We start from the raw sequence: 12,789 nt of genomic DNA on the forward strand, positions 1-12,789 counted from the left end.
AAATATCTCCACTTCTCAAAAAACTAATCCTGGTTAATTTAAATTGTCCCCTTTAAAAATCAATATCCCCCAGAAAAACAACACTGTAATCTGACGTGAATTAACAAGACAAATACGGTTACAAAAAAGGCCACGCGTACTTGTGCCATCAATCCTTTGGCTGGTTCATGAGTTGGGGTTTTACAAGAACCAAAATGTATCACTTTTGGGAATTTTGTGGGTTTTATTGTAAATATTATTGATGTTTTATTTTAATGATGAATGATACCTCGCAATGCCCGGATAATCACGCATCACTATTCATGAAGTCACCAGTTTGATTTTTTTTCTTGTGGAATTTGTCACCCATTGTATAAAACGACATAATAAACAGGAATATGGTGAAATGAACTTGAAGCCACTTTCAACAACATTTATTGAACACAAGTGGTGGGCCGTCAGAGCCAGCAAGGCCTTCTCTGCTGGCCTAACATAATCAGACATCATTATCAGAATTATAATAAAAGTCAATTTCATTAAAAAAAGTATTGTTTCTAAATATATATATATATTTATTCTACATATGTTTTCTTGATGTTATATTATATCCATTTGGTTATGCTCCTTTCAGTGTTGTAGTTTTAGGTCAGAGTTTTTAATCCAATCAGAATTCAGCTAGCTTGTGTCGCCAGGCTGTATGAAATCTGACCGACACCTTCAGAATCAACAGTGAGGGCATCTGCGCGCTGTACATGAATGGGCACATGTAGTTGATATAAAGTTGCGATAGCCAATCAGATCACGAGTTGGCACAGTAAGGCCAGCTAGAGGGCCTCGCGTTGAACATGACATGTACGCGTCCTGTGATTGGATACTCACTTTACCTCAGCCCTCAGCGGAGGCAGCGCTATGCAAATCAACCAAGCTCCAACAGATCAGACCCGGAAACTTTAGCAGAAAAACCAAGTATATCTACTCGCTTTTTTAACCCACAATGGCTGAAGGAGAGGACAACTCGCTGTCGCATGTAGGTAGGCCTATTATCAAGAACAAATGAAAAAGATTTGTTTACTTTTATTTTCAACAAATAGTTCGTTTGGTGAACGTCTTGTTGCTTTTCTTATATTAAACTGACATTTTGTAATTTAGCGTAAAATCTTGTTAAAGATTGCATATTCTTGGTGGACTTAATAAAACTTTGTGGACAAATGATTTTAAATTTCCTTTTATTTTTAAGTGTTTGCAGTACCACATATAGTGCAGATTTATTGATTTGTAATTGCTCCGGAAAATAGACTGTGCTGTAGACGATTAAGGTGATGCCACGCCCAGTACTGCGTGCGTGTGCTTTTGTAAATGATATCTCCAGCCGTTGTGTCATAATTTATGGTATTACGAGGGATATTTGTTCAAGTCGGACTAAGTAGGACTTCACTGAAGGCCTAGGTGTGAAATGCACGGACCGCCACTGTTGAACACAAGAAGCAACGTTTACTCATCAGTGGAAGTGACTAATTTCCCTATCTTGGCTGAAAAACGCTTCTGACTCGAGTCCAGGATTCCGATCCCATGCAGTTTGAAGTCATAGCGGATCCCACGAAGCTCCTCGAGTCTGGCAGCGACATTCTTCGTGCTGTAGTCCAACACCTTGGGCCTGCCCAATATCTGCTTCATGGTGACTCCTCCTTGAAGAAGACAGTCCAATTTCGTGCTCAGCGTCGCTGCTCCGATGTACAGAGCCGTTGGATAGCCGATAATCAACTTTTTGATATCCTCTTTGCGAGAGCCCAGCGCAAGAAGCCTCCCCTGAAGAGTGGCCAGGTTATTTTTCAAGTACTCATTGGAGAGGTCCAGGATTTTCGCAAGTGGACCCTGGAGCGCCGTCAGAAGCTCTGCGTCGCTCAGTTTCAGAGCTGCTTGCAAGTTATCAATGTTGGCCTTCACTCTCTTTGTGCTCCGGATGAGAACATAGAGGTTTCTGGATATAATCGCTTTGGCAAACTCCTTGGGACAAGTCCCGCCTCGCTCCACACAGACGTCTTCCAGGAACTCCACCATCTGCTTGTTAAGATCCAGGCTGTTTGAGAAAGTACGGGGTGCAGTGGCCAGCAGCCGATGGAGATCCTTGTTGCTGAGCCCCAGAGAAGACAAATATGCTATATTTTTCTCCAAGTTGCTGTTGTCGCTGGAGCGGAAGAAAGACTCAGGTGAGCGGTCCAGGATGGCCACGATCTCCTCGTCGGTCTGGAAGATGTTCCTCCACAACTGCCAGCGTTGCTCCAGATGCTCCAGGGAGCGGGTGATGGCGCGAGGGTAACGCGATATGATGCTGGCCACCGTCTGGCGGCTGGCACCTTTGCCCTGAAGGAACGATGCCAGGCCTTGCTCGTTTGTGAAGATCCTACGGAAAACACCGGGCTGACGCTGGCGTGCCATCTTCACGTCCACCCCCAAGAAGTTCAAGTTTTCCAGAAGAGAAATGTTCTCAGCGTTCACAGATTCTTTGGGACCATTGTCATTCGCAGTCACACTGTAAATCCTCTGCAGAGGGCAACCTGTCATTGATTGTACTGTGATGCATTTAAAAGCTTGTTGAAGAGTGGATAGTCCATGAAGTCTTTTGAAGGTTTGGAACCCAGAAGCCATTTTTCAAGACTGTGTTATCCTTGCAAGAAACATGGGACCTGGAAATAGCATAATCACACTTATTATAATAATATCTGCAGGTCCGACATATGTGAAATGCTTGGCCCGCAGCATTGAAGTAATATTTATAGGAATAGTGGCATTCGATTGTTGCATGAAAAACATTTTAACATTGAGCGTTGATGTAACTATTTGTTATTTTGACCTGTAAAAAATATTCTTTAAAAACAAACAAAACTTATAATGTGTACTTTTAAGTTACTTGCAGATTTTATTTCCTATGCACCTGAGTAAATTCTACAGTAGTTGAGTATAGCATTTGATATTTTAAGGTTAGATTGGATTTGCTTCCGTGCAAATAAAACACTTTTATCATCTAAGTGTATCACAATGAAACGCAAGCTCAATTTAAACGCCGCTGAATTTTGAGGACCAAATTACAAGTACAAAACGTCATCGTTTAAAGAGAAATATTACAAGTGATTAACGATAGATAGAATTGAACATATTGACAATGTTAAACATTTATAATAACAATATCACGGACATACCTCTGAGATAAACCACGTAGTTTGATATTATACGCTTATTCTTGTCTTCTTCGTTGGTATTTCTTCTTCCCGGATTCCTGGTTAGCAGCGATGTATCGGGCGCCATCTTGTGATAATGTCATTATTCAGCACCCGACCAGAAGGTTGAAATGGAGTGGAATGGAATAATGTGACACAACTGTATTATTATAATAATATACATTTTATTATTAGTGACGTTCAAAAAATTCAAGGACACTTTACAGTCACATGATAATATTTTGTCGTTTTACGCAGGGTTAATTTTTACACAAAGAAGAATGTCGACAAAGTGTACTCATGCCCATTTTTAAGAACAAAGGAGATGTGCAGTTGTACTAACTACAGAGGAATAAAGCTGATGAGCCATACAATGAAACTCTGGGAAAGAGTAGTTGAAGCTAGACTAAGAGCAGAAGTGAACATTTGTGAGCAGCAGTATGGCTTCATGCCAAAAAGAGTACAACAGATGCAGTGTTTGCTTTAAGAATGCTGAAGTACAGAGAAGGTCAGAAGGAATTGCACTGTTTCTTTGTAGATCTGGAGACAGTGTACGACAGGGTGCCCAGAGAAGAGCTGTGGCATTGCATGAGGAAGTCTGGAGTGACAGAAAAGTATGTCTGAGCGGTGCAAGACATGTATCATGACTGTAAGACAGTTGTGAGGTGTGCTGTCGGTGTGACGGAGGAATTCAAGGTGGAGTTGAGACTCCACCAGGGGTCAGCTCTGAGCCCCTTCTTATTTGCTATGGTGATGGGCAATCTGACAGACGATGTTAGACAAGAATCTCCTTGGACCATGATGTTTGCAGATGACATTGTGATCTGTAGCGAGAACGGGGAGCAGGTGGCGGAGAAACTAGAGATGTGGAGATATGCCCTGGAAAGGAGAGGAATGAAGATCAGTCGCATCAAGACAGAATATATGTGTGTGAATGAGAGGGATCCACGTGCAAGAGTAATGCTACAGGGAGAGGTGATAAAGAAGGTGGAGGATTTTAAGTACTTGGGGTCAACTGTCCAGAGCAAAGGAGAGTGTGGAAAAGAGGTGAAGAAGCGTGTCCAGGCAGGCTGGAGCGGCTGGAGAAAAATATCAGGTGTGATGTGTGACAGAAGGGTTTCAGCTAGGATGGAATGAAAATATATAAAACAGTGGTGAGACCAGCCATGATGTTTGGACTGGAGACAATGCCACTGAAGAAAAGACAGGAAGCAGAGCTGGAGGTAGCAGAGCTGAATATGTTGAGGTTTTCTTTGGGAGTGACCAGGGTGGATAGGATCAGGAATGAGTACATTAGAGGGACAACTCATATTAGAGGCTTTTCAGAGAAAGTCAGAAAGGCCAGACTGAGATGGTTTGGACATGTCCAGAGGAGAGAGAACGACTATATCGGCAGAAGGATGCTGAGCCTTGAACTTCCAGGCAGGAGACTGAGAGGAAGACCGAAGAGGAGGTTTATGGATGTGGTCAAAGAGGACATGAAGGTAGCTGGTGTTAGAGAAGAGGATGCACAAAACCGGGATAGATGGAGGACATTGATTCGCTGTGGCGACCCCTGAGGGGAAAACCCGAAAGGAAAAGAAGAAGAATTATTTTTACACAAAGTTCGACTTCAAAAAAACATTTGACTTTCCAAGTCATACCATAATGATAAAAAATGAGCTCGGAAATCTTGTACGACTCTCAAAAACAATCCAATCTTTTTCCCCCTTTCATGCTGGCCACAAGCCACACGGATCGACTGATCCTTGGCCTCTCAACAGTGAAGAGGGCCTCCACTTATGAATATTTTAACCAAAGCACAAGCTATTCATAATGCAAAACAGCTTTCACTTCTGAGGGTGATTAAAAGAGAAATACATATGAAGTAATGGGGAGCTGTTATTATTGTTGTATTGTCATCACATCAGAATCAGAATCATCTTTATTGCCAAGTATGTAGAACACACAAGGAATTTGTTTCCGGTAGAACACGCTGCACTAGTATCGTTGTCAAAAAAACTGCTAAGTGGCACTATACAGTTCCATTTTGGCTACTGTTGAAATGCAGTCACAATGAGTATACCAGGATGAATTGTTCTTTGAACCTGCAGAACCAGAGCTTCAAAGTGTGGTGTGCAAGGTTTGTATGATCATTTTTTCATCCTCCTGTATTTTCTGAATTAATTTAGCCGTGAAAGTTTACAATCGTATTTCACAATACTCTCATTTCCCTTAACGTTCATTTAAGTCCTGATCCTAATGTCGAATTGTATATGACGCGCATGCTTAAGGGCTGGTGACACATTACTCCCTTGACGAATGAATAATTCAGATCCGTTCCTAAACTTTCAGATGCCCAGCAGTTCCCTCTGTTCCTGCGACAAAAAAAAATAACTGCTCACACAGTTGGCATCAAGTTAAATACAGCATGTCTAAAAGAAGATGGGTAGAATTCAAGATCTGTCAGACGATAAGTTGCTCCACTCCCATCAACAGAAGGCACAGAGCGTCCTCGTCCTCCTCATCTGCCGCTGCGGGTACGTTGCAGGGGAACAGAACATTTTCGAGATGATGATTTCAAAGGTCTCACATGTGTAATTTAACCAGTGTGGGTGGGGAAGGGGGGGGGGTTCAACCTTTTCTTTATGAAAAAAAGTACAGCTCTTCGAACTGGGACAGCACTCTGTCTGTTACCATAGAAACAGTAGCAGTCATTTTGGTGGGAGAACAATTAGTACCACTCTACTAGTACTTCATCAATGAAGTGGATCCTACTTCAGAAATGAATTAGGATGGGAGGAAACTAATGATAAGAAAAGGCAACTAATCTAGTCTGTATGTTTTTTTTAAATATATTTTTGCAACATTGACCAGTATTGGTCAATGTTGTATCAAATGCAGAAAAAAAATCAACCGGCAACCAATTTACTTCTACTGCAAATAGGACAATGAATAGTGAGTGTATGGGTCACAGCTTTCGAATCTGCATGCACTAAAATTGTATTAAATGTTATGTTTTCAACATTTACACACTGCATACTAATTTGAATCAGTTTTTTTTGCACCAGCGAGAAATGGGAAACGGGAAGGATGGCAGGCCGCGGGGGGCGGGTGGTATTCGGTTTGCCACACGAAATAATCCATGGGGCTGCTATCATTTGTAAAAAAAATAATTACTGACAACAATTCTAGTCCTTGAAGGCAACACCGCTGGAATGCAGGAAACGTGGCGACATGCCACCTATTAGACGTCATCACGCACGGGGTGTTACGTTTACGTGGAAAAGAACATGGCTGCCGACTGCCAACAAGGAGGCAATCCCTGAGAAAATGCGAACGGCGGCCGATTGCAAACTGTCGCTGCCCCACAAACTTCACCACCGGTGAAGATACACCGGTGATCCCTTCTTTGTATGTTTTAGCCACGGTGGCCATGGAAGACGAGGAACGGCAAAAGAAACTCGAGACCGGCAAAGCGAAGGTACGACTCGTACGCTGTTAGCATAACTCTTAAACACCGATGTTGAAAGTTAACATGAAGAAAAAAATGCCTTTTTATTTTAAAAAGTCATGTTTTGGCCTGTCAGTTGTTTAGCCGCCGTCACTCACAGCTGTCAATCCTTAACGTGCACTCCGAATTTGACAGCGGGTTTGCCTCTTTGCTATCCCACTACACTATCGTGTCATTCTGCATGACAAACTTCATTGTTTGTTTAAAACTAGAGTGCTTCAATTCAGTACATAATCGGTAGGGAAGTGGAGACTTTTCGACGCCTCCCCTTTTCGGGACACTGACAGGCAGGTGTAACAGGATTAACTAGACACAAATATACCCCCCATTCCAGAATTGTGCTGCCTTTGTCCGTGTCCATTTGCACTCTTACAAATTAGGTCACAGTGACTTATTATGCATGCCTACAAACTGATTGTGCTCCAATCATTTGGAAGTCAATTAAAATACAATGTGCCTGGCTTCTTATGTTGAGAGGTAATCAAAAATTAGTCATCAAGGAACAAAGCTTCCCTCCCTAAGTATTATTTTTGTTGTGTAATGAAGTCTCAAAAGAAGGATATGACAAAAATCCATAATTCCGACATCTATTGCATGGAATTAATATGTAAATGTATTCAACAACTTGGAACATACCACCTTTGGTTTGAAGCCACCCATTTTTGAAGTGAGCAAAAATGGGTGGTGGTGGAATGGATATTATTGAATTTACTGGATGTGTAGAGCATTTATTATTTACTGGCATGCCACTTACTTGCAATAACCACGATCAAGTCCACGACCCATTTACATCACCAAACATTTCCATTTTTCATTTCAAATGCTTTCCCAGGTAGACTTAAGAAATTGTTCTCAAATTCTGTCCTCAGTGGACACATTGATATATGACTGGGATAAAAATTTTGGAGAAAAAAAACAGATCAGATCAAATTACCATTTGGGGTTGTGATGGCAATTTTTTATGATACGAAAAGACAATCTTGAAAACCATTTACAAAATCACCTGAACATTTTATGTTATGGTGAAAATTTAGTTGGAACGCGCTGTGGATTAACTGTTCAAGTGATCTAATCAAGTTAAACGGACGTCTTAGCTGGCTCACATGTCGATCGATTTAGCAGTAAAGGCATCTACAGAAATGGGTGGAATGTTGACACACACACACCTGCACACAAAAGCAAAGATAATTGCCAAGTGAGTGATTGGGAAATGAAAGATTTTTATTTTAATTTCTGTATTTTTTTAAAGGACTACTGACACCTTCGGACAAGTTTTGTCCATAATTTGTAAAATCACTTCAAATGACTTCTACTGAGCGCATTTTACAAAGATTCCACCGCATATAGCTATATTTTACGTTTTAAGACTCGTGCTGAATATTCAGGAAGTCTTGTTTTCGAGTTGATGACGATGCCCTAAGTCAGGGGTCGGGAACCTATGGCTCGCGAGCCATATATGGCTCTTTTGCTGATTGCATATGGCTCGCCGATAAATATTACATATTATAATACATATTGTCGTTTTTTTCGTCGTTCATTTCCCGTTGGGGCTGCAGTTGGCGGAAAGCGCAATTTTGATTGGATGACACTGACCTAGAATGGCCGAAAGCGCCATGTTGATTGGATGATAGTGGCCGTCATGTTGAAACAGGTAAACACCCCTTTAAATGAGCCCAACTTGTGCACTTCAGCCTGAATGCACCGGAGCATTAGAGGAGAGAAAATGTTCTGATTCTAATTTGCAATGAAACAATACCATCGATGAAACAGTCGAATGTCAGTGACATTTTAACAAGCCCCATGTTAACATTAGCATCGACATACTTCTGCGAGAAGGAGATTGCAGATAGCAAGTGTGGAAGCTTATGAGCCGTGTGCAGGCTAGCTAGCAGTAACTCCGCCTCTGGACCGGCAAATTGAATTTCATTCCGATCGTTTTCCTGGATTTTTACCAAACACGAGGAACGGAAAACCATTCATGTTAACGGTGAGTACTATCACAAAGTTACTTTAAATAATACATTCTGATATTTTGTTGAAAAGTGGCCGCGCGTGCGTGTGTGTGTGTGCGCGCGTGTGTGTGTGCGCGCGCGCGTTTGTGTGTGCGCGCGTGCGTGTGTGTGTGAGCGCGCGCACGCGAGCGTTTGTATGTGCGCGTGCGCGCGTGCGCGCGTGCGTGTGGCTCTCGCTGAAAAACATTTCTAAATATTTTTATTTTTATGGCTCTCTTAGTCAAAAAGGTTCCTGACCCCTGCCCTAAGTGATGTCACGGTTCGCGATCACCTCGCCAATGTCGGATGATTGACTCACCTCGCCACCGTACCTGGACTCTTCCTTCGTGCGCGAGTGTATCCGGTCCGAGGTGTTTTCCCTGCGTCCCGTAAATTTATGTAATCTTCCGGGATTGCGTAATTTTGCACCCTCGTGTGTCATTTGCTTTTTGGCGTAGTAAGCGAGTCGGATCACCCCCTGCCTTCTTACTCGCTGTGCTTTCTTTTATTTGTGAATAAACATCTTGCTTGGGTAGTCCGTCTTTGCCGCCTGCTTTGGGATCACAAACATTCCACTACGTTCCGACGAGTCAGCTGCTGTCACTCTTGCTCGGAACGTGACAGCTACGGATGACTCGGCTACAGGATGTTCTTTTCTCTTAAAATATCTATCCAATGACACTTGCTCTCACTCCCACAGCCACATCACTATATTTCACAGCCTCCTTATTCTTTAATATCGTACTGATTGCAGATTTCGCCATGCTGTATTCCCTAGCCAGATCAGACAACACCTCCTTCATATTTTGCGATTATTTATTTCTTAAATGCAATAGTTGTACACACTACTTTTCTTTTGTCATTTTTAGCAGCACTTACTTTCTTTGGAGGCATGATTAGGGGCTAGAACTCTTCGTACACCTTTATTAAACGCTAGAGCAAAACGCAGCACGTCCGCAAGCGACCACAGTTGGTCACAGAAAGAGCGATACACCCGTACGCCGCTCAGCACCCCACCCTCGCGTACGCATCATATTGGCGTTCGAACACTGATTGGTGTTCGAACTACGAAGCAAGAATATCTCGAATATTTTGTTCGAACTCCGATTTGTTCGAACTGTGAGGCGTACGAGAACCGAGGTACCACTGTATTTGAATCATATTCATAACTGGATGAGTTACAAAAAAGCATCTTCTCCGAATCTGAACTCTGAAGGCATTGGTTTGATTCTGGAGCAAGGCAGTGTGTGACCAATAGTGACATCATGAACAAGGGGGTGGTACTTTCTGAATTGCTCCAGTTCCGAGGTCATTTTGTGGCAGTTTTGGGACACTTTAAGTCATTTTTATTGATGTTTTGCATTTGACTAAAAATATCAACCTGTGTGTTTTGGGTATTTTAGATGCGATGAAACATTTTTCTGATGTCAGTTGGGAAACAAAAAAATGGTGTCTATTGTCCTTTTGCAGGACAACCGACGTCTCCGGACAAGTTGTGTCCATAAATTGTAAAATGGCTTCAAATGACTTCTACTGAGCGTATTTTACAAAGATTCCACCACATATAGCTATATTTTACGTTTTAAGACTCGCACTGAATATTCAGGAAGTCTTGTTTTTGAGTTGGTGACGAGTCCTCACCCTACGTCACTGAAGGAACGCCCCTCATCGAGAAAGGACATACCTTGCATCACCTCAATGCATTTTGCAATACTTTTTTTAGTCTGAAAACTTCGTGTTGATGACGAAATTAGAAGGAAAACACATAAATAACGCGATGGTAAATCCTTGTGTGTGGCACCAAGCATCTATTTGATATTCACTGACAAAAATTGTAAGGAATTAATCCACGAAGCTTTCCACGGAGCTTTGTCGCCCTGACACACATTCTGTGCTACATTTCCCCCCTCAAAATGATACGGAATAAATTCTTTAATCGATTGCAAACATGTATGCTTCCTCTTCAGAACTATTTGAATCATATTCATAACTGGATGAGTAACAAGAAAGCATATTCTCCAAATCTGAGAAGCCATTGTTTTGATTCTGGAGCAAGGCAAGACGTCTTGCCGTGAGACCACGAACATGGGGGCGAGACCTTCTGAAACTGGCCACTTCCGGTTTCAAATTGAAGTACTTTTTAAACACTTTAAGTTATTTTTATTGGTGTCTTGCATTTGACTAAAAATATCATTCTGTGTGTTTTGGGTATTTTAGATGCTATAAAAGGTTTTTCTGATATCAGTTAGAAAACAAAAAAAGTGACGTCGGTTGTCCTTTAAGAGACCACTTAAAAAGTGACGCATGATTCTTGCCAAGATCCAGGCCAGTTTATACTGATCGTTGACATGGTTTGAAGTCTAATCCCTTAGTTGGGATTAGCACCTGCTGTGATGGCAAAAGACACGCGATGCATGTTACATGGATGCTCCGAACGGGGACGATGACATGTTTCGGTTGACTTTCTCCAAATTGTGCAGGCAAAGGGTAATTTCATTTGTTTTCTAGGGATGAACTTGCACAAAAATGTCCAAGTGTTTCTGAAACACGTCTGTTTCTTTTTTGCAGCTGGCCGAGTACCGTCAACGGAAAGCTCACGCGGATTCTCAGAGCAAGAAGAAGAAAAAGAAGTCCGAGCAGCAATCGCAGGGAAGCGTGGAACCTGATCGCTCGACGGGCAGGGAGGACCAGTCAGGCGGTGATCAACATCGAATGCCGGGAGCAAATAAAGAGGCACAACCTGCCGCTGAGCTGAGCTTCTCCAAGACTCTTTGCAGTGGGGAGTCCGTCAAGCATGAACAGACTTACACTATCGAGGTACGTCCTGCTTGATTCTTGAGGCCTGAGAACCTGACGTTTCGCCAGTTTCACTATTTGACATAAAACTGTGGACATCTTCAACGTTTTCATTGTTGATGCTGCACGGCAGGAGCTTTTTAGGCAAAGGCCGCTAGCAATGCCAAAAATGCAACTTAAGTACAAGTTTGTTTCGTTAAAAAACCTGTAGCCTTTGCTCTTTTGCATAGCAAAAGATTCTCATTTGCTGTCAATCACGTTTTGTCCCATTATTACAGGCGCTTTCCCCGAACGCCTGTGCGTTTGATGCACAAATAAGCAGTGGTTGCTATGGAAACAGTGGGTCTCAACCAACTCCGGCGACCTCTGAGTGCTTTTTAATCGCGCTTTAATCAGAATCAGAAAACCTTTATTCGTCCCACAATGGAGACATTTGCATCTATTCTCACATTTGTACATCATTGAGTTTTATCCGCATTGTATCCAACTTCAACCATGTGTCGCTATAATCTTGTGAAGCGCAATGAAAAAAAAAGTCACCTTTTTGTGCTGCAGCCTGAGAGTGAACTGTCGACGACGGCAGAAGATTATTCCTCTGAGGTAAGAAATTTGCAAAGCTTTCAGTGTGGGCCTAATAGTCACTGAGCTGCATGTCAAATGATCAATCGATTATTGATATGTGTGTACTTTGCTCGAGAGCGTTTTTCCCCCCAACCTTTAATGAACCAGGGTGCCGCTTTTTCATTCACAAAAAATCTCAATTCATACCACCAAACCAAAAAATACTATAAAATTAATAACAGACGTTCTATCACCCTTTTTTTCTCCGTCAAGTATATTTTCCAATTATCCATGTGATATCCATGTGATGTGATGTGTGACATAGCAGGTCAACGGCTGCCGTGAGATGACGGCCAATCTCATGACGACGTCCTCTGAGGATTTTATTTGGGTACAGTAATCCGATCAAGCGGCTCTCTGCTCATGGACCCTGATGGCCGAAACCTCCGCTGACTCGCCATTTGCTTAACATATTTAGAATCTCCTCGCTGACCCAGTGTTGATACTCTACTAACCTTTGAAATTCTTCTCCATGGAGCTTTGGTGATAGTTGCATGCCCAGAGGGTCACACTGACCCTTTTCTTTTGCTTGGCCTTTGGAGATGTTGATCAATCTAATCGATTCAGGCCAATGGAAGCAGAGACTTGTCATTTCTACGCTTTTCAAGTCTATTGCTGCATCGCTTGGTTGTTGTTTAAAGGACAACCGACACCTCCGGACAAGTTGCGTCCATAATTTGTAAAATCACTTCAA

The 12,789-nt window shown here is 42.3% G+C and overlaps 2 protein-coding genes across 2 annotated transcripts in view; one reads left to right on the forward strand and one right to left on the reverse strand.

The window, feature by feature from the left end:
* Positions 1–348: 348 nt before the first annotated feature.
* Positions 349–3,266, reverse strand: mterf1 (mitochondrial transcription termination factor 1). Its single transcript, XM_089023573.1, has 2 exons — positions 3,177–3,266; positions 349–2,663 (listed from the first exon to the last, which is right to left on the reverse strand). The coding sequence occupies exon 2, from the start codon at positions 2,623–2,625 to the stop codon at positions 1,471–1,473; it is 1,155 nt and encodes a 384-aa protein (XP_088879699.1). The 5' UTR covers positions 2,626–2,663; positions 3,177–3,266; the 3' UTR covers positions 349–1,470.
* Positions 3,267–6,473: 3,207 nt separating this feature from the next.
* akap9 (A-kinase anchoring protein 9) overlaps positions 6,474–12,789 on the forward strand; it is a 57,773-nt gene continuing 51,457 nt past the window's right edge. Inside the window, exons 1-4 of the mRNA XM_088986891.1 lie at positions 6,474–6,657; positions 11,247–11,495; positions 12,030–12,074; positions 12,361–12,426. Of these exons, the coding sequence (XP_088843017.1) occupies positions 6,610–6,657; positions 11,247–11,495; positions 12,030–12,074; positions 12,361–12,426 (408 nt within the window). The 5' untranslated portion in view covers positions 6,474–6,609. The remainder of the gene's footprint in view (positions 6,658–11,246; positions 11,496–12,029; positions 12,075–12,360; positions 12,427–12,789) is intronic.

The sequence above is a fragment of the Hippocampus bargibanti genome, linkage group LG20, assembly GCF_051943395.1.
Source record: "Hippocampus bargibanti isolate YZ-2025 linkage group LG20, ASM5194339v1, whole genome shotgun sequence".
Lineage (NCBI taxonomy): Eukaryota > Metazoa > Chordata > Actinopteri > Syngnathiformes > Syngnathidae > Hippocampus > Hippocampus bargibanti.